This window comes from Onychostoma macrolepis, chromosome 22 (genome assembly GCF_012432095.1).
Source record: "Onychostoma macrolepis isolate SWU-2019 chromosome 22, ASM1243209v1, whole genome shotgun sequence".
Classification (NCBI taxonomy): domain Eukaryota; kingdom Metazoa; phylum Chordata; class Actinopteri; order Cypriniformes; family Cyprinidae; genus Onychostoma; species Onychostoma macrolepis.
This window is the reverse complement of record NC_081176.1, coordinates 2,930,761-2,958,627: the sequence shown is the minus strand read 5'-3', so window position 1 is coordinate 2,958,627 and position 27,867 is coordinate 2,930,761. Positions and strand designations below refer to the sequence as shown.

At 36.0% G+C, this 27,867-nt stretch overlaps 2 protein-coding genes across 4 annotated transcripts; both read right to left on the bottom strand.

Annotated features, from left to right (window-relative positions):
• Positions 1 to 754: 754 nt before the first annotated feature.
• Positions 755 to 6,008, bottom strand: LOC131530903 (uncharacterized). The gene is made up of 8 exons (XM_058761412.1): positions 5,966 to 6,008; positions 4,775 to 5,218; positions 4,148 to 4,469; positions 3,500 to 3,829; positions 2,998 to 3,108; positions 2,818 to 2,843; positions 2,126 to 2,307; positions 755 to 2,047 (listed from the first exon to the last, which is right to left on the bottom strand). Exons 3-8 carry the CDS (start codon positions 4,173 to 4,175, stop codon positions 2,002 to 2,004), a joined length of 723 nt encoding a protein of 240 aa, XP_058617395.1. The 5' UTR covers positions 4,176 to 4,469; positions 4,775 to 5,218; positions 5,966 to 6,008; the 3' UTR covers positions 755 to 2,001.
• Positions 6,009 to 9,722: 3,714 nt separating this feature from the next.
• Positions 9,723 to 26,604, bottom strand: LOC131530901 (uncharacterized). Of its 3 annotated transcripts, XM_058761409.1 has the most exons (10): positions 25,768 to 26,604; positions 24,581 to 24,944; positions 24,286 to 24,437; positions 21,925 to 22,148; positions 21,212 to 21,403; positions 11,892 to 12,206; positions 10,685 to 11,026; positions 10,311 to 10,415; positions 10,141 to 10,169; positions 9,723 to 10,045 (listed from the first exon to the last, which is right to left on the bottom strand). In XM_058761409.1, the coding sequence occupies exons 6-10, from the start codon at positions 12,169 to 12,171 to the stop codon at positions 9,983 to 9,985; spliced, it is 819 nt and encodes a 272-aa protein (XP_058617392.1). In that variant the 5' UTR covers positions 12,172 to 12,206; positions 21,212 to 21,403; positions 21,925 to 22,148; positions 24,286 to 24,437; positions 24,581 to 24,944; positions 25,768 to 26,604; the 3' UTR covers positions 9,723 to 9,982. The 3 variants fall into 3 exon arrangements, with proteins under 3 accessions (XP_058617392.1, XP_058617393.1, XP_058617391.1); XM_058761410.1 differs by lacking the exons at positions 24,286 to 24,437; positions 24,581 to 24,944; positions 25,768 to 26,604 and having other exon boundaries at positions 21,925 to 22,210; XM_058761408.1 differs by lacking the exons at positions 21,212 to 21,403; positions 21,925 to 22,148; positions 24,286 to 24,437; positions 24,581 to 24,944; positions 25,768 to 26,604 and adding an exon at positions 15,711 to 15,899.
• Positions 26,605 to 27,867: the final 1,263 nt, after the last annotated feature.

The following is a 27,867-nucleotide window of genomic DNA, read 5'->3' as shown; positions in this document are numbered from 1 at the left end:
CAATGCCGTAAGGCCGTGTGTCACAGGATCACAGGGATGTGACGGAGCCTGATGTGACTGCTATTACTCAGCATGCTAGCATAAAAACTGTTAACATGCAATCAAGGAATTTCAGTAACCTTTTTAGACATGTTTTGGATTTAAAACATTTTCATTATTTTCTGGGATGTTTTACCAAGACAGGGTCTGACCCTTTAGCTCATCCTCCTCCTCCAAAAAAAAAACAAGCTTAAAATCACTAAATTCAACGACAGAACTCATCCTTGATCAGTGTCAGCTTCACCTCAGTCAAATGATGTCACTTCCTCTGAGTCACACCCTTAAAGGCCTATTGCACACATTTTATGTTGAGTTTTATGTAAACGTGACAGGACTGACTGAAAACATGGGGACAGTTGTAAAATAGTATTTATTTGTAGAATTTATGTTTAATTTCATGTTTTTAATCAATTGATGTGAATAACAACAAACTTGTTATTTATGGATATTTCTTTCTTCTAAATAAGTTTTTAGCATAAAACTATGAAAGCTGTAGGTCTAATTTGGCTGAGGACAAGGACAGGATCTGTCATTTTAAAAAGTGTTTTTAATAAAGAAAAAAAAAAAAACCTGAGAACCTAATGAATGACATATTCCTTTACATAACTCACAGAAATAAACCATCCGTCAGTTTTAGACATTTTTTGGATGAAATTTTTATTCACTGTAACAAGTCAAGGACAGATAACGTACATAGATAGATAGACAGCTTATCCTAAACCAAACCCTCATCCTAACCCTAACCATGTAGTATGTAGGCCTATTATTTTACTTGAACTATATGACAATTAATTTAATTCAGACAATTACTGAATTACTTTTCAGAGGATATTTACAATAAAATGCATCTTGATGACACTTCTAAACCCTGCCATTGATTTGGGAACCCCAGATCTCAGAGTTCAGATCTGAGATTTAATTATTTAATAAGAAAATAATAAAAATAATGAGATTCACTTATTTAGATCAGAGATCTGCTGATGTTCTGTATGCAGACAATGAGCTCTTTGAACAAAAGATAGATTTAATATAATTTTACTTAATATAAGTAAAAGTATAAAGAGATGTTCAGCAGTTAGTAACAAGTATGGAACATAAACTAATTAAATATAATAATAATTAAAAAAAAAACATGTGGTATTTTGTTGCCGTTTTCCTCCACAGTGTTTTTTTAGTGCAGTTATTACAGGTTCAGTTCCTGAGTTTCAGAGTTTGATCAAGGACACAATGGTGAGATTTCATGGATCAACTCTTGCACGATTTGAACCTTCAACCTTTCTTTAACCATAAAGCTACATCACCAGAAACAAACAAACAAATAAACTGCTTTACAGACTCAAATAAACTGATTCCTGCTGAAAACACCAGCTTTGAGTAACATGAATGTTATGAATAACAGCACACTGGTGTTTTCATGAGGCATGCTCCTCTCTAGTGTTGTCAAATAACAATAGTAAAACTTTAAAGACTGTAATATTACTAGTATTGGTAGTACAGACTCAATTAATCACCTGAGTGTTGACTGATGGCAGATACTCCGTAAAAACTGATTGTCTTTAAGTATTAAATTACTTGATTCAAATTCAGTTCTAAATGAACCGTCTTTAAACTGAAAAACCTCAAGCGCTATTGCTGCTAACTTTTTTTCTTCCTTTTTTGCAAATCTGAAGCAGCACCTACATTATATAAAAATACATTCATTTCTTTAAAGTATTATTTAAATCACTAAATAACTGAATTATAAATTATAATAGTTCTAATCATGAATTATACTGTAAACTAGTTTGAATTAGGTGATATTTCAGTACTGGTACCTAATGCTGAAATCATGGTATTGTTTTGGTAGAGTGTTTTGAGTTTCAGCTGATGCTCTTCTCTCATTTCCAATCTTCTCTTCATGTTCATTTTCAATGAAATAATAATAATGTTACTGTGACGTCTCAGTAGCAGCATGATTCTCCATCAGCAGGGCTGCAGTCTGAAGAGAGGAAAAGTCTTCTGCGTGATTCTAAAACACAGAATAAATCAACAGGATTGATGGTTCATTTACACAAAGAGAACAAGACTATATATATATAAAACATACTGTAATTCTGCAGAACGCAAAAATTCCTCATCACAGCAGAAATAGCTTTTGTTGAAAACAAACAGCTCAAACAACTCGGTTTCCACAACTGCAACTTTTGTCATCAAAATGTTGGATTGGACCACCTCCATAATTAAAACGACACCACCAATAGAATGGTTAAGCAAGGAGAACACTTCAGCCTGAGGGTGGAAAAGCGACTAGGCTAATCATAACAGTGACTGTTTCCTTACAAGTCTAAAGGAGCCGCTCCTTAAATAGTTTTTAAAAATAAAAACATAATAATTAAACTGTATCATGTGATTTTAAATACATTTCTTATTTTGCAGAGACATTCATCTTCCTAAACAGCCTGCACATCTAAAATGCTTGAAATATCATATTGGCAAGTATTAATAAGTCAGTATTGGTACTCTTACTTGCTCTCTTGATGATGTTGCACTTTTTGATTTCATATTATTTGTAATTTATTGTAAGAAATATTTATGTTGCATCCTGATCCTAGACCAGTGTCGTAACAGCTAATAATACAAGTGTAATTACGATGATAATAAAATGATGGTACTACAAATTATTTATAATTACATAAAATGTATTCAGTTATTTATCTTTATTCAGTTGTCATTTCTAAGTAAAACCACACACACAAAAAAAAAAAACAAAAGAAAGATTCAGTGCTCATAGTATCTTACCTGATCACTGACCTGCATCACATGGTCTGTTTGAATAATAATGAACTCAATTAAACATACAGTACTTTGATTAAATAGAAGAAAAAAAAAATAAAATAAAAAAATAATATATATATATATATATTTATGCAATAAATATCATATTTCTCTCTTGTTACATCAGCTGTATGTAATACTAACCTGTCATTCTAGCAAGGTGCCAGCGATAGTAAATCACAGCAGAAGCAGAAGCAGCAGCAACAAGCAGCAGAACAACAACAACAACAGCAACAGGAACAGAAGCATATATTCCTGCTAGAACAGACAGCCATTATTATTTAGAGAGTGACTGATAATAAACTATATCTTTTATTTACACTTTGCTACTTTGGTCATCAGCTGTATGATAGTGTTATAGGCGCCATCTGTTGTTTTTGAAGAACAGCATCTAAAACAGCATCACAACACTACGAACTCAACAAGATACACCAACACATTACAAATGATTATTACGCATTGTTCATGTTAATAACATTAATATTGTGAACAGCATGTTTGTTTTTGACAATTATGTCACTAGATGTGCATATGAAGGTGATGATCTCAATATAGGCCAAACTTAAAATTACTGGATGATAAATTCAAATTTTTATTTAAATACTGTTCATAGAAACATGGACTTAAGTAACTAAATGATACTCACCAGTGACAGTAACAGTGAAGCTCTTAATGATGCTGAATCTGATCCTGTTGATCTGTAGTTTATAAATTCCAGAGTCTGTGGTTCTAGTGTTCATGATGGTCAGAGATCCAGTCTGATGATCCAGCTTCAGTCTGTCTCTGAATCTCTCTTTACACTGATCATCTGCACAGATTTCACTTGGATCTTCAATGATTTCAGCGATGCGAATGTCATTAAAATACCACGCCATCGAATGATTAGTTTTGTTTATTTCACCAGATTCTAAAGTGACAGATTCTCTCTCCTTCACTGACTTTCTTCTCATTTTGTCTCGATCAGCAGCAGAAACACCTGAAACACAAACCCACAGCTGATTGAAGGATCTTTCTGAGACAAAAAATAAATAAAATAAAACTAACTACACAACATCAAGATGTGTGGATATGGAAGGAATTCCTTTTGCCCCATCTCAACTTTCAGCCAGAAAAACATTATTTGTTGATATTTTGACAATGGTCTAAATATTTTCAGTTTTCAAAAATGACAAATTTATCAGCTAACCTCTTCTGCCAGAGCCTCTTCTTCATCAGTGTCTGACACCAACTCTTACATATGTTGCTGAACAATGGTATACATGTACAACAATTGCTATTAAATATAATGACTCACCATCTACAACAACACTGAAGTGCTTCATGATTCTGATTCTTTCGCTGATGATCTCTAGTTCATAAAGTCTATGGTGCTGATGTTCATGATGGTCAGAGATCCAGTCTGATGATCCAGCTTCAGTCTGTCTCTGAATCTCTCAGTGCCTTTATTACACTGAACATCTGTACAGGTCTTACTGAGATCTCCATTGATTTGAGCTATACGGGTGTCATTAAAATACCATTTAATCTTTTCTTGTTGGTTTGTTTTAACACCAGTGTGTAGACTGACTGAATCTGTGTGATCAGCACCGACACATCTGTATCAGCACCAGACACACCTAAAGAAGAAAAACAGTTCCTTATGAGCAAAAAAAAAAAAATTCTACAACAGCAAAATGCAATGAGAAGTTGTTTTCAGATCATAAAGACTGTGGGAAGAGAAATATGTATCAATTCATATTGTTAACAGGGGTGTGATATGCATCATCTACGATAATATGTGAGGTATGTGAGCTGACATTATCGAGCACTTTGCAAAAACAGAGTCAAAAAGTATTGCCTACTTCGAACGCAGTAATAATGCCTCAGAATTTCAAGATATCCAAAGGCAAGAAATATCCCTGTAATATAATGTCTGGCTGACCTTGATGATCTGGGTGTGTCAGCCCGGACGTGACGTGACTCTGGAAGGTCAGCGGAGACGTGACCCGACTCTGGATGGTCAGCCATGACGGGCTGTGACTCTGGACGGACAGCTGTGACTCTGGACGGACAGCTGTGACTCTGGACCCTGTTTAATGGCAAATAATATTTTTGTTGTGTCCATACCTGGCCAATGTCCGTTTGAAAAGCTGCTGGATCCTTGTGTGGCCGAGTATTCTGTAACGGGGCTGACGAGACATGAGACGTGCGGATCCAAGTGCAAGCTTTTATTTACAGGCATGGTCATAAATAGAGGCAGGGTTGAGCAATGGCGAACAGGTATGGCAGGGACAAGACAAAGAGTAATCCTAGGGCAAGCAAAGGTCAATGATGGGCGAACAGTATCCAAAAGGGCAAGGCAGAGAGATAATCCAGGGAACACAGGCTATAATCCAGGCAAGGGAATAAACAGAGTCCGAACAGTGAGACGGGGTAAACACTAGGAACACAGACTAGAAAATAACAAACATTCTGTAAAGCAGTTGACACTAGGGGAGTGAAAAACGCAGGACAATACAGGAACTGAACAGAAACACAGAAAGGTTTAATCCAGGAAACACAGGCTCTGTAGAGTTGCTACGGCTAGGGGAGCGGTAAATGCATACAATACTCAGCCCCGAGGGAGAGAAAGTCCAGGGTTTAAATAGTGTGTGTGATTAGTGATGCTGTGTGATCAGTGCCTACAGCTGTGTGTGCAATCAGTGCAATGAATGATGGGAAATGGAGTCCATTGTGAAGTGTGGTGTGAAAGTCCATGTGGTGAGCGAGTGACCTCTGATGGTGAATGAACGGAAGTGCACAGACTGGATTCGTGACAAAAACATTTTAGAAGCAACTTAATGAATATGCCTAAAATATTTAGGTGTGACAATAACTAAAGACTTAACTCAACTGTATGAGGATAATTATGATGAAATTAACCAGAACATGAAGACAGACTTTGAGAAGTAATTTATATTGGCTTCAGATAGTAAAAGGAGGGGAGATGAACCTTACTGTCTGTTGTATTTAATTTAATCCCTTTAAGTGTACATGCTTCAGGAGCAATTTCTTAAAATAAATTAATATGTCATTCCAAAAATAATCAAATTAATGATGTCATTAGATGTTCATTATAAAAACAATGACTTACCACGAACAACAACAGAGTATCCTCCACCGCCACGTTTTTTTCTGGAGATCAAGTATCAGCGTGAGAACCTCAACAATGGTGACCATCAAATGTTGCAGTGCATTCTGGGTGCCATTCTGAGTTGATCTAAATATGCTGTTTATCACCGTTGTTGAGATTCATACTCTGATTCTTGATGTCAGAGTGTGCCTAAAAGAACATTTTTTTTTTTTTTTTCTTGGATCAGAACAATTTTTAAGAAACCCTTTGGGTTATACTGGAAACTCCAGATCTTATGCTGTAGAATTACAGGACTGCTGTAATCAAAGTAAATCTAATTCAGAGATTCAGGTCAAATGATGATGACAATACATAATCAACACCACCAGACCACCTTTTTCATTTGGTTTGTCTAACTGTTGTTTAACTCTGCAACAGCAGCCAAACAAAATCTAATATTAAAGAATCAAGGGTCAAGAGCCCAACTAAAGCAAACATTGACCACCGTAATGGTAACCTAAAAATTCAGATTTTCTCCTTCAGTGATTCTGTTTGTTAACATCAGGTGTCTTCAATAACTGTTTTTGGGGGCCTGGAAACACAAGCTTTTGAACACAATGCCTGTATATCTCCATGTGAACAACAAAAACATGAATTTGTGCAAAAGGTGACGTCATGTGCATGCGTATTACATTTTTGCGCATGGTTTCTCCATCGCCAACTACTGTCCTGGCATGCATACTATTCATTAGCATAGAGGTTTTTTGTTTTTTTTGGACCATTGAAATCAATATTTTTGTTTAAATTTTACTTAATTTTACTTGTAATTTTAATTTGGGAATGTTATTAAAATTCCACACAATGTCTTCTTGTTGGTTTATTTCCATAAGATATTTTAAAGTGACTGAATCTCCCTCCATCACAGACACTGTCCCATCAACACCGGACACACCTCAAGAAGAAGAAACAGTTCATCACGAGCCAAAACAACAACAACACACAAAACACGTTAATGTTCATTGTTCGTTTTTATCGTACCAGAAAAGAAACTGTAAAAAAATGAATGTCTTACAATGGTAAAGTAAAATCCAGATATTATAAATGTGTCGAATATAAACTAAACTGTCACGTTCGTATTTATATCGTTGACCTGAAGAGAGATTAACATGAAAATGTCTTACCATACGCGAGTAAATACATGAACAATGAGAGCAATTTCGAGACATTCTTCATTTTGTTTTGAAATGATTACAGCTTCAGTGAAGTTTTTGCTCAGTCATCCCTGTTTCACCAGTTAAAGCCTTCCTGGGCTGAAGCGTGACGTTTCGCTGTCTCATGCATACGAAACACATCTTTTTCAGTTTCTGTTTGTAGCGATGGACGAATCAAGTTCATTAAGTTTTTTTTTTTCTTATAAATAATACCCTGCATCAAATGTGTTTCCACCCAATGTTGAATCTTAAACATAACATCCACCGCATTTCTCAGCCAGTCAGCAGTTTTATAGCTTAGATTTAATTACCTTTGCTTTTAACTTCTGCATGTGCTAGAACTCAAAACAAGCGGATGAAAAAGCGCATCCAAAAATGAAACTAATACAGCATTTGACCACTAGAGGGATGATCAATGCAGAAAAACGTGTGCTGTTTGCTTAGTCATCGATAGATAGTACTGCTTATATTTGGGTTACTAAAGTTCACCACTTGTAGGCCTACCACTTGAAGGAAACAAGGAAAGAAATAATAATAATAATACATCACTATTACTCCTACTTAAAAATCACAATTTAATATCTTCAAAGAATGTAAGAAAAAGAAATAGTCACTTTTTTTTCAGACAGCAGTCTGATATCACATTACCACTTATTTCATAAATGCATGCGTGTATAATACAAGTAGAATTATAATAGAATTAGTAATCTTGTGTCTAAACTAGGAATTCACACTTTCAAGAATCCAGAATTTTATGTACGAATATTTTTAATAGCATTTATCAAATAAACATACAAGGAGCATTTGATTTATTCCTTTTTATTATTATTATTTTGTTGCTTCAGAAAGACAACAGCGTTTATACAGGCTCATTTGCTGACACAAATTTAAGGAAAGACACATGATATTTCCCTTTTTTCACAAAATAAAAGCTCTTTATATACACAGATCATAAACATTTTAACAGCTTATATTAAAATGAAACATTTGTGTTGGTGAAACTAAAACATCCATGTCCAGTTCTTATTGATTTAAGCAATGGTATCACCCATATTACAGGCTAAGCCCCCAAGTGCACGCAAATCTTCATCACACAGTGATAATATAAGGCACAGTAGACAATTAGATGATATAAAATCACAATAAACATGCTTCATAAACAGGATGTTCATCTTTTATGCCTTACAGTAGGGCTGCACGATATATTGCATGCGATTGTAACGCGCATCTAGTCAAACTCTCAAACCGTGGATTGTTCTGTTTTAAGTTAAAGCACAACACAAAGGTACGTGCATTATTATTATTAACATTGTTCAATTTTTCAGCACAAATAACACATTTTTGGCTGTTATACATTCCTAAACCCTGGTTAGTGTTCTTATTTGCATATTTGAAGAATTCAGATGCAAAAGCCTCTAAGGACGTCTGACGTTTTTCTTTAAAATGAGCATTTCTTTCTGGCTACTATGTATAGGTTTCTATGTAAGTACTGGTTCTTCTGAATGGGTTGAGGCTGGTATTTAGCGCATTTGAAGTGAAAGTACTTGATGAGCATATACTATGTTTGGAGAGCATTCACTCAGTATCGTTATCTCATTTTTGACCAAGATGGCTTTTAGAGGCTTTTGCATTGAAACTCTTCATTTGCGGAGTCAGTGTCATTGATTGGAAAAATGCATAACGGATCCAACGTTGCACATCATTGTGAAGACATTGTGCTACGGTGCTATACTATAAAGTTTCTCCTGAGTGCATTTTTAATTATTCTTCAGTTCCCTCAAATGCTGAAATGTCTGTTTATACAGCGCACTGTGATTCCATGAATATCCAAAGCATGAGAATATGAGGTACACGGTTGCTAAGCAACTGTAACATTCTAAAACCACATTGTTTCACATTACTCAAGTTAACATAATACGTACTAACAGCGAGATGTCAATAGCAAAATAACGTAACCAGTAATGGCAACTATAGTATGTGAAGTGCACTTGTGTCTTACAGTACGAGGCCTTGTGTGATTGTATGTGTGTGCAGTCAAATACATTTCCTTGTCATAATGGCCATCTTGGCGAGGTATTCATGTAAACAGTCAGTTAAAGAGGATGTAAACAGATGGGACAAAATAACTGACATGTTAAGTACATCAGTGCAAATGGTATTATTGTGCAAATGACAAGAAACAGAAATCGTTGACTGCTCTTGCTTTGGATCACTGAAGCAGCTTTAATAAACCTCTACATTAGGGCTGCAAAACGATTAATCGATTCAAAATAAAACTTTATGATTACATACTATATGCGTGTGTACTGTGTATATTTATTATGTATATATAAATACACAAACATACAAGTATATTTTAAGGAAAAATGTTAGATTTATATATAAAATATTTATTTATATATAATATAAATTGCATACAAGTGTTTACATACAAATATATATTTTTAAATATATACATGTGTGTGTATTTATATATACACATAATAAATATACACAGTACACACACATATAATATGTAAACAAACTTTTATTTTGAATCGATTAACCACAATTAATCGTTTTGCAGCCCTACTTTACGTACTCAAAAACCTCAAGCACTCGCTGTTCTGCTGCTGGTAACTTGTTTTGTTTCTTAGTTTATTGCTGGTTTACTGCTTAACTGGCTTTTTGGAAGGAATGTTTATGTAACTGAAAAAAAACGTGGACTACCGTTTGAGTGAGTTTGATCCTTATTTCTTCATTTCCCAATGTCTCTTCACTGTCCCTTTCAAGAAAAATAAAATAATAAATACTGCTACAGTGGCGTTTCAGTGGCAGTCTCAGTCTTTTAATTGGACACGCCATTAACAGCCTCAGTCTGACTATCGGATGTGTATTTTATAGGATTCTCCTGTAAGAAAACACAGAAGGTAAGAGAAATGAATTGATGATTGATGATTTAGTTGCACAAACACAAAAATCTACAGATTAGAATTGTGTTATTACCTGAAGTTGATTTTGCACCGCCCCCCTGCCTGTTTGAACAACAATGACAAACTCAGTTACATACAAAGACGACTTTGGCGAATTAGAATGAAAATACATATTTTCACATCTTGCACACACAATGAATCTATTGTTTCCATTTTGTTCAATCAGCTGTATGTAATACTCACCTTTGTTTTGCTTAATATAGTAAATTACACCAGCAGCTGCAGCCACGAGCAGAATAACTACAGCAGCGCATACTCCTGCTACAGCAGCTGAAGATAGACCTGAACCTGTAACAATAAAGAGAGACTGTCATTTCAATTTTATTGATGTTTCTGACTGATATTTACACCTTTCTGCTTCATTCATCAATTGTGTGTGGTATGGATTTAACTGACAAATGGTGGTTTTTGAGTTACAGGAACTAAAACGACATCAACAGGAAATATCAATGCTTACAGGAAACGTGCATTGTGCATGTTAATAACATTTATTGAAATGTTACTCAATACAGTCCTCAATGAAAGGCCCTTTATTTAATTTGCACTGAAAGACTCACCAGTGACAGTAACACTGAAGCTCCTAATCCTTCTAATACTGAAGCTGATTCTGCTGCTGATGATCTGTACTTTATAAACTCCAGAGTCTGTGGTTCTGGTGTTCATGATGGTCAGAGATCCGGTCTGATTAACCTCCAGTCTGTCTCTGAAGCTCCCATCAGCATCCTTACACTGAACATCTGTGCAGGTCTTACTGGGATCTCCGTTAATTTCAGCAATGCGGACTTCATTAAAAAGCCACATGACCAAATGATTTGGGTTGTTTATTACACCAGGATCTAAAGTAACAGATTCTCCCTCCTGCACTGACTTCATTTCATCTCGAACAGTGGCAGGAGCATCTGAAACACAAACCAACAGCTGCTGGAGGATATTTTTGCTGAGAACAACAAACTACACAACATAATTAAATAAAATACAATATAAATACATAAAATAAAATAATTAGACACTGAAGATCACTTTATATGATGAAAAGATTTCATTTTGGCTTTGAATTGCATATAAACATTGATTAACACACAAACGCACACAACAAATGGTAAGTAGAAGCTTAATCGAAGCAGAATCTGATTGGCTGGAAGGCTGCACACATACAGAAACACTCATGAGCAAAGCAACGCTACACTGTGACTTTCATGAATAAAATAAATTTGCTACATATGTCATCTCTCAACAACATGAGGGACATGTCACCATTTTTTTTAATTTTTTTTAAAGTAGTTAAACTCAGAGCTTCTCTATTAGTAGAGAGACCCTGCACAGACGCAGGTAATTCACAACCCACAATCTCTCTCGCACACATGCTAATTAATTCAAATAAACTCTACAATCAATTCAAATAAATGTAATCTTACAGCACTACTTTATCTCAGTGTCTGATTTAAAGCGGACAAAAAGATAGATCAAACGAGCCATAACTGACAAAAATAACCGCCTTTTCCATTTTCGGTCAAATATTGTGCTGTAAACACCAATAACAGCTTTAACTCGTCAGTGCGGACAAGTGACCATCGATAGTTGCACATCAAGCGGTTCTTTGCCTCCACATTGTACATTAATATCATGCAATGCACACCCAACTGTTGATATCCTCACATAATCCCATCATCCATTTTTTCAAGCCTCTAAGTGTCACCGTTATAATAAACACAATAAACACATTTGATTTAAACATTGCCTGCTTTTAAATGTTAAATGACTCACCATGAACAGCAACATTGAACATCTTTTCATGGTTGCGGTTGTTGATCTGCAGATGATAAGCTCCAGAGTCTGTGGTGTTGATGTTTGTGATGGTCAGAGATGCAGTCTGATGATCCAGCTTCAGACTGTCTCTGAATCTCTCAGGACACTCAGCATCTGTACAGATCTTACTTTGATTTCCAATGATCTGAGCGATACGACTGTCATTAAAATACCACATAATTCTGTCTTCATGGTTTGTTTCAACATCAGTGTTTAGAGTGACTGAATCTCCCTCCATCACTGACACTTCGTCTGTATCAGCACCAGATGCATCTGAAGAAGAAATGAGCAAATAATTATAAATCATGCCTGGGACAAAATTATACAACAGGAAATGTTTTTTCTATAGATCATAAAGACTGTGAGAAATATGTCTGGATTTATCATGTAACACATGCAAACAGCAGAAGAACTTATTAAACAAATAGACTATTTGCATATTTTCATAGACCATCAATGATAACATTCAAGAAGATTGGCAAATAACCTAATGTTATTTATAATTTAATTAGGGCTCAAATAACACCATTTCATATATTAATTCAAAATACTGTGTTTGTCGGGGTCATTCTATGGAAATGTCATTTTTTCTGTCCCTATAGCCTTTACAGAAATATTACGCTTGAAAAACACTTTAGGGTTACAATTTTTTAAATATATATTACAACAATTATTTGAACAATTACACCTTCTTGAACCATCAATGTGGCAATATTTGTTTTTAATTAATTATAAAGAACTCCAAGCACCACAAAACTGCTCGTCCCCACAGCTATGTACAGAGGGAAAGTGCTTTATGTTGAGGTCAAAAACAGGATTTTCTATGATATAAAATGCAATGATGTATTCATAATATCAAATATATGATGTAAATGACATAAAAAAAAAAAAAAAATCCAAATAAATATTATAAAATATTTAATGAAAGTAGTGGTCCCCTGGAGTTCTGTCACTGGTGTTACCGTTTAACAAAAGTCGTTTAATTTGAAATAGAAATCACACTGATGACATCACTCGACTTCCTCCTTTCTATTTCCTGAAGATCTATGAAAAAGGGCCCATGTTTAGTCCACTGTTTCTTTTCAGTTATCAGAAATTATATAGTTGAAGTCACTGGTATGACCGACTTATTGTTAGGGAATTGTAAAAAAAAAACTAGAAAACAAATGAATTAAACTACGTAATGCAGTGAGTTTACCATGATTGACAACATGTGGTTTGATATCTTGCAGCAGCCATTTTGTAAAATGCATTTTTCATGAAAACTGTCACTGCTGTTACTGTCACTGGTGTTACCTTCCTTACGTGTAACACCAGTGACTACCATTTATAGATAAACTTAATTCAAATCTATTCATTTAGTGCTATTTTATGCAAGAGAACTAAGATGTTGTAATTCTAACTGTTCTTTATCATTGTTAATCCTCCTTTGGTCAGGTATGGCTAAATTGTGCAGCTGAGAAGAAGATACCTTACAGACAGCGTCTTTGTTGTACATTTTAGTTGTTTTAGTTCAAATGTTTTTAAAATGTTGTTTATGTTCTTTTACTAACTGTTTTCACTAATTGCCAAATGTAACAATTTAGTCTGATCTACTTAATTATAGCTGAAGAATAAGGATATTTGGTCTTATGTATGTCACTGGTGATTCATTGTGTCACTGGTGTTACCGTGTTTTTTTTTTTTTTCTATTACATTAAATAATGTGTCACATGTAGCATGATATTCATTTTACATCCACTGAATTATGCTACACTCAAGAGATAAGATTTAAAGGATTGCATCATTACATGTTTATAACTGTTTTTCAAATAGTTTCATTGTTATGGCAAATACATGGCTGCGCAAATGAACATTCAATCACACTTTTAACAAATAAATAAAACATTATCTCCTTATTTGTTGCATTAACAAATTAATTTCCCTGTAACTCTGACTACATGTGGTGGAAAAAATAGATAAATAATATTTCATAAAAACCTAAATATTTCCAAAGAAGTAAGGCAACACCAGTGACAAAAAAATGGTACATGTGGACTTTAAATAAATGCACAAAAAAAAAAAAAATTCAGTAAGCTTTCATTTATGTGAATTCATAAAGTCAAAAGGAAATCTAATAATGTGGTTGAAGTTTAAATGTTAGAAAAATTAATACATTTTAAGACATCTTGCCATACTAAAAGTGGACGTTTCTGTAGAATGACCCCGTCTTCAAATTTACAGTTTGTCTGTCCAAGTATTAAAGATATCAGCGTCTTTGATTTTGCACCGCCTCTCAAATCAAAATGCGTCACAACGTTAACGGATTAACATTAGGGCTGCAACAACGAATCGATTAAATCGATAAAAATCGATTACTAAAAGCGTTGGCAACGAATTTCATAATCGATTCGTTGTGTCGCGCGACGCGGAGACGTTTGATTATTAAAAAAAAAAAAAAAAACTAATTGAGCGCGGAGCGGAGTGAACACACTCGGTCTCTCTCGCGCACGGATGGTAGCAGAGTTTGGCGCCTCATAAAAAAATAAAAAAAACGAGCGGAGGTAGAGGAAAGATACATGGCGGAGGCAGAGAAATCCGTGCGACCCAAGTCATCAAGGTGTGGGAGCAGGGGCGGCGTTTGCGTATGGCAGAGTATGGCAGTTGCCATACCCTAGCCCAGTCAGGTGCTGTGAAAATTATCCAAACTTGAGTCGCTTATAATTCGTTTTATTATTTTAAATCAGAGAGTTTTAAAATAGTAAACCAATGATAAGCATTAAAATAACTTGTCAGTAAAACTTCGTAACGCCATTGGATCATCGAGCTCTCAGCGAGACCTCGTAACTTCACCCCGCCTCCGTTCAGATTGACGCGCCGCGCACAGCCTGGAGAAGATGAGATCTCTGCTTTTTCGCAATGCAAGGGTGAATAAATAATTGGTGTTTGAATAGTACAGCGTTTTCTTTACTCAAACACTATGTCAGTAAAGGATAATGTTTTTGTGTGTTTGAAGAGTGGAGAAGAATTAGTTATTTGCTGTCTATATACGTTTTAAATATCCTGTACATTATGTGCATAAGCGCTTAATTTGAGATTTTGGCCAAGTGTATTAAACAACAAGAAAAAACTAAGCGCCCATATAGCTACAATCAAAGTTATATAACCTGTAAAAGTTGATGAAAGCATAATGCACTTGCTGCTTCAGATAACAGTTACAGCCGTTCTAATGACAGACAAAACACTCCATCTCCGTCATTCTCTGGTCAAAACATTGTTAACTCCATTTGAGCTTGATTTTCATATAATGTTAAGTGCAAGTGTCTGATACAATACCAACGCTAACGACGCAGTGTTGTTAAATTATTTAATTTTTGCACCCCCAAAAAGTCTATATATTTGGCAGATGTAAAGCATACATGTGTATGTTTTTGTGTTAGTCCATTTTATTTTATTTTATTATTATTATAACAGCTCAGGGATGTTCAAGGAGCAACATGTTGGTGCACTTTCTAAAGATTTTAGTTCTGTTTTTGAATAAAGGGTTGGAAATGAATGGTTTTCTTTTTTCTTTTTTTAAAAATCCGATTCATCGATTAATCGAAAAAATAATCGACAGATTAATCGATTATTAAAATAATCGTTAGTTGCAGCCCTAATTAACATTATTCAAAACTGTAATTATTTCTCTAATGTTAATCTAAAATATTAATAGCGACGTCACAAGAAATAAATGTTTGTTGCCAAACCCAGAAATGGCTACAATAATAGGCCTACGTCATAATTAAAATCGCTTACCATGCAAAAGCAAAACACACAGTGTGATAAAAACACCAGACATAATTCCACCGCGTTTTCGAAACTAATGTGTGGAAACAAAAATGTTATTTTTGGTTCCTATTTGGAAACCAAGGGAAAGCGAAAGGCGATGTGAAGAAGCCATGTTAAAGAAACATCAACAACACCAAAAAGCCTGTGTCATGTTGGCTAGCGGTGTGAGCAGTGAGGAGAGGGGTCTGGCTGCAGACCGTGGAGCTCCACTGTCGAACAGGAAATTAGTGGTGGGCAGAGGCTTCGTGAAACACTGAAGCAGTCGAAGCAAATGTGTCGAGGCTTCGACACATTTCGACACCCGTCTCTACGGTGACACCTAGTGCTTACTTTCAAGTATTAGCATATATAACAGTTAAGCGAATTGACGATTTATAACGTATGTTGTGTTAATCGATCCACTAAGTGATTTGGGGGAGTGGTTGTGCTCGAGCTGGAATGTTGTCACCTTGGGTTCGAATCCTGGGTGACGTGGTCATCTTGACAAAATAATAAAAAACAATTAAAATGTGTGTTTTTATTGTTCTGTTCTTGTAATGTGTTGAAACATCAGTCTGACGTCTGAAAGAACTCTTTGTGAATAAGTAAGTGTTATTTTGGTAATGAAAAATATACAATAAAGTACATCAAGCCACTTTGTTTACATATAAAATTTTTTATTTAAAAATATTAATTGTTCCGCTGTTGATGGACTTAGCCTACTTCTTTTTTTACATATAATTTCTCCAACCCACGAAGTGAAGATGCGTTAACTCCACTTTTCTACTTTGTGGGAGTTAGGTTGAGACAGATGTGCGATTGTGTGATTTGTTCCCGACCCTGTCAATCAAACGCAGATTCGGCAGGTATGCCACATCTCGATACATTTGTGACACGCCCTGATGCTTCGATCGCCTTAGTCACGTGACATGAGTGTTTCGAAACATCTGCGCTTCGGGATCTCGACACCGGAGCTGTGTCCGAAATCGCTCACTCGTTCACTCATTCACTAATCCATATATAGTGTGTGGCAGTTGAGTGCACTATATTAGAAAGGAGTGAAAGAAATGAAGTGAACGGATTCGGATGGTGACGTGTACACTGCACGTGAGACTTGGCTGTTGCAAAAACATCTTAGGCCGTGTTCACACTTGGCGTCTTTTTTGAAGCTGCCAGCGTCTTTTTTACATTATAATCTTATGGAGTAAACCGTGTTTTCAAAAAAGTCCTGAGCGCTTTTTAAAACGCCACCGCCAGCGTCTTTTTCTGCAGCTCAGAGCGTCTTTTCAAGTTGAAAAAAGTTTAACTTTTCTGGAAAAAACGCCCTACGTCAATTAAGCGCCTTTTTGACAGCTGACCAATGACAAGCGAGTGGCGAGTCGTTTCCATAACAACAAGAAAAAAGGATCCTCGCTCCCGTTCTCTCTAACAGCCTTCAGCGAGTGTACATCGGTTGTACACTCGAATTCAGAATGCATTGTGGGTAAAAAGTAGTGAACGAATGTAGGGAATGAAGTCGTTCACTCAGAATTCGGACAGCACTACAAATGACACCCGATAGTGCACTATATAGTGGATAGGGAGCTGTTTCGGACACAGCACGTGTCGAAACGTGAGTTTCACGTCAGCCATCTCTACAGGAAATACGTCACCTCCACTTAAATTAATCAAGATGGCGTCGCTGTGAGTTCTTCAAACTTTAACTCAGGTAATTTTATCTTATCATCGCTACAATGGCGAACTGACGCTGTCCTAACGTGCAGTGCAAGCAGAACGCACAGGGCTTGGGTGAAATTACGCACAACAGAATGAATAAACACGATGGAATATTTTTATCCTATAAAGACTGTGGGGCTGGCTACCAGGGAAATGGACAATGGGGCGTGCTTTTGGGGTTTTACTCCTCAGATGACCACCCTGGCTACTGTAGCTGGGATTGCTTTATGGACGATGGAGGTCTTGGTACAGACAAGAGTGAAGTGTGTGTGTGTGTGTGTGTGCGTGCGTGCGCAGGCATGTTTATGTGGTTTACAGGGACACAAATTTGTTTAATGACATGGGTATGACAGAGGTATTACAATTTGAAGGTGGTTTATGAGGACACATACTAAATGGTGTTTTTTTTTTAATCTAAAAATGCAGACAGTCTCCTGTAAGGGGTAGGGTTGGTGTAGGGCAATAGCACATACAGTTTGTACAGTATAAAAACCATTACGCCTATGGAGAGTCCCCGTAACCACATAAACCAACGTGTGTGAGTGTGAGTGTGAGTGTGAGCGCGTGCAATGTGTCTTTACTGTAACAATTACAGTTACTTGCAGTTCATGTGTTTTCAATATAGTGTAAGATGTTTTCTGTTTTTTTTTTTTTTACTCAAACAATTAAAACTTAAATTGTGGAAATTATTCATTATTTTACTGTGGGTGATTTGTATATGTTGTTATTTAGCTTAAAATACAAATAATGTTTCATTTAATGTTCACTGCTAAATATCACAAACATAGTGTTTACTTTTTAAAATGTATGGAATGTTACATTGGTAGTTGAAATATGTTTAGTTAAAAAACAAACACGAACAAAAGGCAGAGGCCCTCAAAATGTGTATTTTAAACCTACTGCTATGTTTTAATGTCTGTAGTGCAAATTCCTGAAAAAAAAACAAATAAAAAAAAAACAGCGCTGTCGTGTCATAAACCGTAAAAGCTTAGTTTATTATTATTATTATTATTAATGCCAAGGTAAAAATACCAAAGATAAAAGTACAGAAATTGCTTACAAACATCAACATTGCTTACAAAGAGGTGACTATATGCACCTCTTATATATAGTTAGATGGTGTGGTGCAAGAGTCCATGTAATCGGAGGGCGGCCTATGATGGCAAGTGGACGGAAGACAACGGACAGAATTCGTGACAGTTATAACCAGGAGATTTATTATAAAATAAATATGATAACAAATTTAGTATATAAGCAAGTGCAGGAAGTCACGAATTCACTTGTCATTTAAATAAATAAATAAATAAGGCCAGATAACAGCCTAATGCTGAATTATACCTAAATACAAATGAAATAAGTTGGTATAACAATTAAATAATGCATTCAATATTTTGAAATGTTTAGATTTAATTTTAATAACTACATCGTTTAAGTTTTATCCAACAGACTTGCTGCTGCTGTAGTTTTGTTAGTCTGAATCACTTAATGCACAGCTCTATTTTGACATCGGCTCGTCAGATGATTCGTTCCGTTGCCGCTGTCAATCATAGCAATGACTAGCACGATTTACCGGATTCCCTCGCATAAATTTAACATTCGTGTTTGTCATTCCTGAAACGGTATATGTTTGGTCCTCACTTAGACAAACACATTTTTTCTCCAAATTGTGAATGGATTATGTAGAGAAACCGAGCAAAGGGCGCTCACTTTACAGCACAGTACAGTTGACCAGAAATGACTGAGCTGGCTCATCTAAAACCAGGAAGTAATCGTACATCTGGTCAATTGGGTTGAAAGCTTCACTGGTTCAGAACGCTTCACTTCGCCATCACTACCGTATACGGTTCTCTTCTTCTTTAGCATGTTGACGTATTCCGAACCGGTGTTGTGCCCATTTTCGACCCCCTGCCAAATTATTATACCCCTCTTGTTGAAATCGCTCTGATTGCCTAATCCTAACCCATCCCCCACACCTAAACCTACCAATACTAGGGGGGTAATAATCTGGCAGGGGGCCGGAATTGGGCACAACACCGGCACATGCCGCCACCTACTGTTTCTTTTCTTACATAACCTACTATCTTCATTTTCTGACACATCTTCCTCTTCATCTGTATCACTCCTCTTTCACTGCCATATCAGAACCAAACCAGCGCTATGTGTTCCCTTCCTCAGCATTATTAGAGAAAGGGAATCAGTTCTATTCTTAATACATTCATATAGGCCTACCTATTCCTGCATAAATAATTATAGCCTAACACATAACCTAGATCTATTTTCTTTTTTCACCTTATATTATATCCTATATCTGGTTGTGGGCCATTCCACCGAATGGGTGCCATTTCTGTCCCCAGGACATTATAGATACAAACATGCATAAAAATTAACTATAAAATACATTTTTTTTTATTATTAAGCAAAGTGTCCTGCACATTAATCTAACTGCAAATTTAAAATATATAACAAAAAAAATTATTAAAAACGACCTAAAACACTGAAAATATAGCATTTCTACATGTCCCCAGTGTCTAACGCTACATTTTAACATGAAATATATTGTTTAAAATCCTTCAGAAATCATTTTTATTTTGCTTTTTTGTGTACCTCCATATCCCGTCTGTGCTTTAAATACACTTATTTCAAAATAATTTTATAATATTTTGGATAAAATACACATTTTAGTCATGTCCCCAGGTTTACACTGAGTCCTGTTACCCTAACCCCCCCCCCTAAAAAACTGAAATGATCGAAAGCATGTGGTCTTATTTTCTTTTCTGTATATTTGATGATATTGTAATCGTGGCTGGGTGCGTCAATCTAAATATTGTAAGGTCCACACATTTGGCTCAAAGAAGGTATCCTCATGTGCTCATGTCGCTAGCAAGGATACAACGTAATCTACTAGAGTCAATAATTACAGAGTAAAACAGAATAATAACAATTTATTATCAGTCAGGTAAATATGTATTATGCCAATTATAGCCAATTCAGAGATATCAAATCATATCAATACAAATCACTGAATTCTCAAAGATAAATCTACGAGTAAAAGATGCATACCTGACTTTATAGAAATACACAGTGTGAATTATAGAGACACACCACACTATGGGCTTCTGACTACAGAATCGCGCTGATCTTCTTGCAGTTTTCACTTAAATACCTTAAGCTCAAGACAATCATCCCCCGAAATGGAGACAGAAAATAACAATTAAAATTTGCATTGATCAGGTAGAGTTAACAGCTTTTGGAACAGAAAGTTATTTGCATGGGAAACACTGGGAAACGGCACACCCTCTATAGTGAGCCAAATATCTCTACACTCTTAGGATCTGTATCACCTTTTAGCTTACTTCTTGTAAGAATGAGACCATTGTACCAGACGCCCTGAGACTATTCAAATGTTACCAAACATGACTGTAAATATCACCTGCATTCATGTAGAACATTATATTTTACTACTGACCATTCTGAGTGAGCTGAGTGAAGGGAAGGATAGGTGAGGGGAAGGAAGTGGATGAGGAGGAGCCAATGCATATGTGAAAGACATGTTCCCGCATTTTCTCTCAGTGAGATATGGAGACAGAATCTGACAGAAACCTTTCAGTTTGTGAGGCTGGGAAACCAGCAGGTTGCCCAGCTAAACACAAGCTTGGCCAGAAAATCAGCTTAAACCAAAAAAGATAAGTAAACCAGCTCATTGTGGTCTAAGAAGCATGAAAATATTATGAATATATATATGACTTGTAGGGTTGTCTGCTTTTAGACATTACCTGAGTGATCTTGTCTTGAGGAATGGTCTCAAAGTTTGGTCAGGAGAAGGTGAAACCACTGTCTGTGCCGGCATCGTAGGGGTAGAGATCTAGGCTTATGTTTTCTATCAAGTTATCACCCTCGCACAAGTTTAGACTGCCTATTCAAACAAACCAGTCAGGACTTGGCACAATGCGGACAATGAAGGACAGCTGCAAAACAAGAAGATCATTAGCGTTTGGGTGCGCTCTGGTTTTAGCTTGCTCATTAGCTAGTATGAGCTGCTGGCTCATCTTCAGTTGGAAAGTTTTATTATTTACAATTCTCACTATAATATTTTATATGGAATGCCTGGGAGGCCAGTGAAGTATGTGCATGTAGAGAGCGAGTTCCAAAAGAACGCTTTGGACACAGTATGCAAGTGTCCACATCTTCTGACTGAAAACATATGTGATTTTTATAAAAAACAACTGAAAAAAAAAACATGGACTAGCCTGTATCCCAGCCTAGCCAAATCAGAGTTTAGCTGGTTTATCTGGTCAGCCTGGTGGTGTTTCAGCCCGATCGATCAGCTAACCAAAAACCGTTCTAATTGAATTTGATATTACTTTTAGTGTCATACAGTTGCATAAAATGCATAAAAAATACACCATATGTAGGGCCATGATTTGGTGCTGAAGAAATGCTCAGGCTTGTCCTTGCTTTGACCTACTGCAGTGCACAGTGTACTTACTAAAGAGTGTCTTGCATAGGCCTCAAATTCTGTGATTGCCTGGCCGGTTCCTCCAACCACAGCTGGTGCCGAGAAGAGGCCATAGACGCTCTGGATCTGTTCCCCAGCTGCCTCCACTTCCTTTATCAGGGTCCAAGCCTCTCCTCTCTCAGAGAACTCTCTCACCCCATTACTGGCATACTCGTTCCTTTGTCAGATTTGATAGTCTGAGCTGTGAGTCACTCCTAAAATGAAAATTATAGTTTTCAATGTGTACATCTACTTTAGTGCATAGCATGCTACTCAAGCACTGCCATCATTGTCTTGCTCAGATCCATATGTGTGAATTATACAGTGGCTTGTGTGGGGCTGAGTTTATTTTATTTTTTTAAAGAAATGACTTTATAGGAAAGTTTTTAGGCATAATCTTGAGAAACCCAGATTTTGGCATCCCTAAAAAAACTGCCAACCATTGCTGTTTCACTGTACTTTTGTGATACTGTACAAAAATATGCAAGAAAGTAATAGATAATGATCAATCATCAATGAATGTTTCTATGGCATTACTGTGAAAACCCTCTTTTTAACCTTTATCTACTTATATCACCTAACCTTTGTTTTAACTTCCTTCGGAGGGGTTAATCTGGGACAAAACCCCTCAACAGGAACAGTGTGAAAGGTTTATATAACATTATGTTAACAGTGTTTTTTAACACAATAAAAACATGGATTTGTAAGTATTAGCATTATTGACCACCACTGGCTTTCCTCTTCAAATATTGCTCTGTATGAGGGTATAGGGAGATTTCGGACAAAGCTAATGTCTTTCCTCAATGCTCACATAAACCTTGCCTATAAAATAACAGGCCCGAAGGACAAGGGCATGATTTAAAGTTCATGTACATTTCATTTATTTGTCTTATTTCACAATCATGACAAGCACTTAATGCATTTTACCTCTATGTTTTATTTCTTTAACATAAATTATTTGTAAAGAAAAAAATAAAATGCAACCAGATGTGAAGTCAGCACTGATTCCTCCTTCTGACCGCCAAATGACCAAATGTAAAAACTTTGAAAAAAATAATCCTTTTACAATTGAGAGAAACCCCTCTTCACAAAGATTAATTTTGCTGTCATTTTGTTTTAACTGCTTTGCATTAACATAAACCTGCTTCCAATAAACACAATGCTACATGAAGCTATTTTGTAGTTTCTGTTTAAAGTGTAGCAGCAGTTGTTTAGTTCAATCAACCGTTTATTGTAAAATGATCAGTTGTCAATCAAATTTAATGTTCATTAAAGCAGGGAGAAGCCCTTCACCTACAAACTAAACACACATGCTGTAGCATTTGGACCAATCCGACACACAATTTTTCATTAGATTTAACAAATCAATGACTCATTAGATTAACAAATAATCACAGACCCCTCACCCAACAAACATACTGGGTGCCAGGATGTCTGTGAAGGACCACAGACCCCTGGTTACCATGGCAACCAGGACACCTCAGCCAGATCAGATAAACTTTACAACCTGAAAGTATGTAGAGAGAATCTTCCCCCTACTCAATTCTCTCTAAAACAGACACATACTGCTATAGGAAACGACTTCTTTCATTAATGCTACTGAAATACAAGATGATGAAGACATACTGTGGTATTTTGGAGGCGAAAAATCTCTTGTAGCAAAAATCAACAGAGAGACTAAAACCTTCTTCACATATGATGATGTTCCTGATGGGAGATTCAGAGACAGATTGAAGCTGGACGATCAAACTGGATCTCTGACCATCACAAACATCACAACTGAACACGCTGGACTCTATAAACTAGAGATAAGTGGAGCAAAACTGAAATCAAAAACATTCAGTATTTCCATCTATGGTGAGTAGAGATCATTTGCCCTGTCATTCACATATTCTTGTTTTATTTTACTGCAACCACTTACTTGATTAAATGATTTCAGTGTGTGAGATGATAAACACACTCACTAACTTAGATTTATCCGTATTTGTGTATTCTCTCATGTTTTCAGCTCGTCTGCCTGTTCCTGTCATCAGCAGTAACTCTTCACAATGTCCTTCATCATCATCATCATCATCATCATCACAGCAGAACTGTTCATTGTTGTGTTCAGTGGTGAATGTGGGTCATGTGACTCTCTCCTGGTACAAAGGAAACAGTTTATTGTCCAGCATCAGTGTGTCTGATCTCAGCATCAGTCTCTCTCTACCTCTGGAGGTGGAATATCAGGATAAAACACCTACAGCTGTGTGCTCAACAATCCTATCAGCAACCAGACCACACATCTGGACATCAGTCAACTCTGTCACACATGTGCAGGTACAGCAGCGCTGATATGTGTGTGTTTTTACTGACCTGGTCTCTGTATTTTTTAGTAGATCAGACTGATGCATTCACTTCTTTATGATTACAGCACTGGATGAAAAGTCTACTTCACATCACATGTTGACTTCTGCTGCTTCTGCTGGATCTCTGATGATTGTAGCTGCATTCGGGATCTGCTGCATCTACAGGAAACAAAAGGCATGTTTATAAGAAAGCAGTGGAAATAATGTGTAATATACTGAGATCTTCTACATAATAATAAAAAAATAAAAAAACATTAAAACTGCTCAAGGGAAAATTAACTTTTGGACTGGATTATACTCACCAGTGATGGGAACACTGAAGCCCTTTTGACTCACAATGCTGATAATGTGGCGCCGACGGATGCTGCTGCTGTTGCTGATGATCTCAAGATGATAAAGTCCAGAGTCTGTGGTTCTGGTGTTCATGATGGTCAGAGATCCAGTCTGATGATCCAGCTTCAGTCTGTCTCTGAATCTAACATCAGCATCTTCACATTGATCATCTGTACAGATCCTACTGGGATCACCATTGATTTTTGCTATGAGAGTGTCATTGAAGTACCACATCATCAAATTGTTGGGGTTTTTCATTACACCAGGATCTATATTCTCCCTCCTTCACTGACTTGTCTGCAGTGGTCTGCATGTGCTTGTGACCAGGGACATCTGAAACACAAACCAGCAGCTGCTGGAGGGTATTATAGTACAGTACAGTAGTTTTAAATCCTGTTCCTGGGGACCCACTGCTCTGCACATTTTCTATGTCTCCCTTATCTGACTCACTCATTTGAGTTCATGAAGCTCTTTCCTAATGAGCTGATGATCTGAATCAGGTGTGTAAACTAGGGAGACATGCAAAATGTGCAGAGCTGTGGGTCCCCAGGAACAAGTTTGAAAACCACTGTTATAGTAGATTATTCTGTGGAAAGATGGTTTCAGAAACCCGCAATCTCTCCAACAGAGCATATGATAGCATAATCGTCAGTTGCATCTTGCCCCCTAGTGGCGGTTGCACAGAACTTCTACAGTATCTACAGCCTATAATCCAGTTCATGTAAATACGAAATAGTTTCATTATATAATATGAATTATAAATATTAAATAAACAAAAACATCAGCAACAACATGCCACTGAGGGGTGCATCTTATACCCCAATGGTCTAACTTTAACTTTTTCACTTAAAAATCAAAACGTTTTACCCTCAAAATCTAATCTGACTTGAGAAGTTGTCCACATTTTGTGCTTATAAAACATTTTAAATTTTTTTTATTTTTTATTTTACTTCTGCACTTTGGATTCACATTGAAGTAAACAGAAGTAAGTATTACATTAATTTAAACCGATAATAAAAGAAGGTCATACTCGAGGGGTCCACAAACGACTAGATCGCAAAGTACTGGTAAAGAGAATAAACAGCTCTGAAACTCACTGATGTAATAGTAAACAAACACATTAAGCATGTATTTAAACATTTATTAAATGACTCACCCTGGACAGTGATCCTAAAGATCTTTTCACTGATGATGCTGCTGCTGTTGATCTGTAGTTTATAAAATCCAAAGTCTGTGGTTCTGATGTTTCTGATGGTCAGAGATCCGGTCTGATTTCAGTCTGTCTCTGAATCTCTCAGTGCCTTCATTACACTGAACATCTGCATGTACAGGTCTTACTGAGATACTCACTGATTTGCGCTATGCGATTGTCATTAAACAACCATTTCACGAGTTTACATTTACATATAGGCTACTTAGCACGAGTAAGGTAATGCGTATTTGGCGAGTATAGTAATGCGTGATTGACGTGCTGTCCGGGGAAGGGCTCCGAGCTCCAGAACCCATCATCCATAAAAACACCCGAGGAAGAAATCAACAACTAATCATAATTCTCTTCTAAGAAAGTAGGATATACAACAAAGAGTACATTTTGATTTTATGCATTTGATTTATGATTTCTAAATCTAAACGTTTTGTTGGTAATCAGCTTTATACTCAATTATGAAAAATGACATTACAGACTGCCACACATTCAAGTACTGTCTGTCTATGCAATTTGTCAATGCAGACAGAAAGAAGTATAGACTGCTGTCACACAATGCAGGGATACAATATATTGACATCCGGTTTTCTCTCCGTTTATGTTGCGACTGTATTTGCGTGAATACTCACCAAGCCCGATGTAAAACAGCCCATGCTCAGTTCGTGTTCCTTTTACAAATTTATATCAATTATCGTGTTTTCATAAGCGTCGGATACCAAAATAGAAACAGTGTATATATGAAGAGTTCATTTGTAAAAACAGATAACTTCTCAGAAATCATGTTTTTTCATAGTGCATTCCAATTAATCTCAATCAAACTGCAGTTGGGTTATTTTCACTAGATTAAAAAAATAATAATAATAATAATAATAATAAAAAATAAAAAAAACAGCCAACTAACACAATAAAACACAATAAAAACATGATAACATAATAAAAAAGCATGATTTTTGAAAATTAAAAAAGAAAAAACTGAGTTAGGCTAGGCCTATCTGTTTTTGCAAATAAACTCTTATATATATATATATCTATATACATAGATATGTATATAGATATATATATATATAAATACCACATCATATTAGCCATAGTTCACCAGAAAATGCATGCCTTACCAAGCTGTAAAACCCACACTGGGACAAAAAAAAAATGAAGAAGTTCATCTTTCTCTGAAAAACAAATGCAGATTCTGTGAAAACAAAAACATTATCTGTCCCTATGTTAACGGCTAAAATGAAAATGAAAGCATGTATGGACTAACTGCCATCCCCTCTCTAATCCACCCACACCCATTACCGTGCGCCACATTGCCGTGCGCCCCTGGACATAAGTACTTGGAGACAGGGCTGGACTGGGACAAAAAATCGGCCCTGGCATTTTTTGGTCCTGGTGGCCCACCACTATAAATATATATATATATATATATATATATATATATACACACACACACATACACAAACTTTTGAATGGTAGTGTATATCATATTTTGTGTGTATATATATATGTATATGATCAGTAAGATTTTTCATTATTTTTTTTTAAAGTCTCTTCTGCTAACCAAGTCTGAATACAGCAAAAACAGTAATATTGTGAAATATTTGGTAACACTTTAGAATAATGGGTCATTTGTTAACATTAGTTAATGTATTAACTAACATGAACAAACAATGAACAATGCATTAATTACAGTATTTATTCCTCTGTTAACGTTAGTTAATAAAAATACAATCATTCATTGTTAGTTCATGTTAGTTCACAGTGCATTAACTAATGTTAACAAACACAACTTGTGATTTTAATAATGCATTAGTAGCTAAATGCTGAAAATAGCATTAACTAAGATTAATAAATGCTGTAGTAGTATTGTTCACTCTTAGTTCATGTTAGTTAATACATTAACTAATGTTAACAAATGACCCATTATTCTAAAGTGTTACCAAATATTTTTACTATTTAAAATAACTGTTTTCTATTTGAATATATTTTAAAATGTAATTTATTCCTGTGATCAAAGCTGAATTTTCAGCGTCATTACTCCAGTCTTCAGTGTCA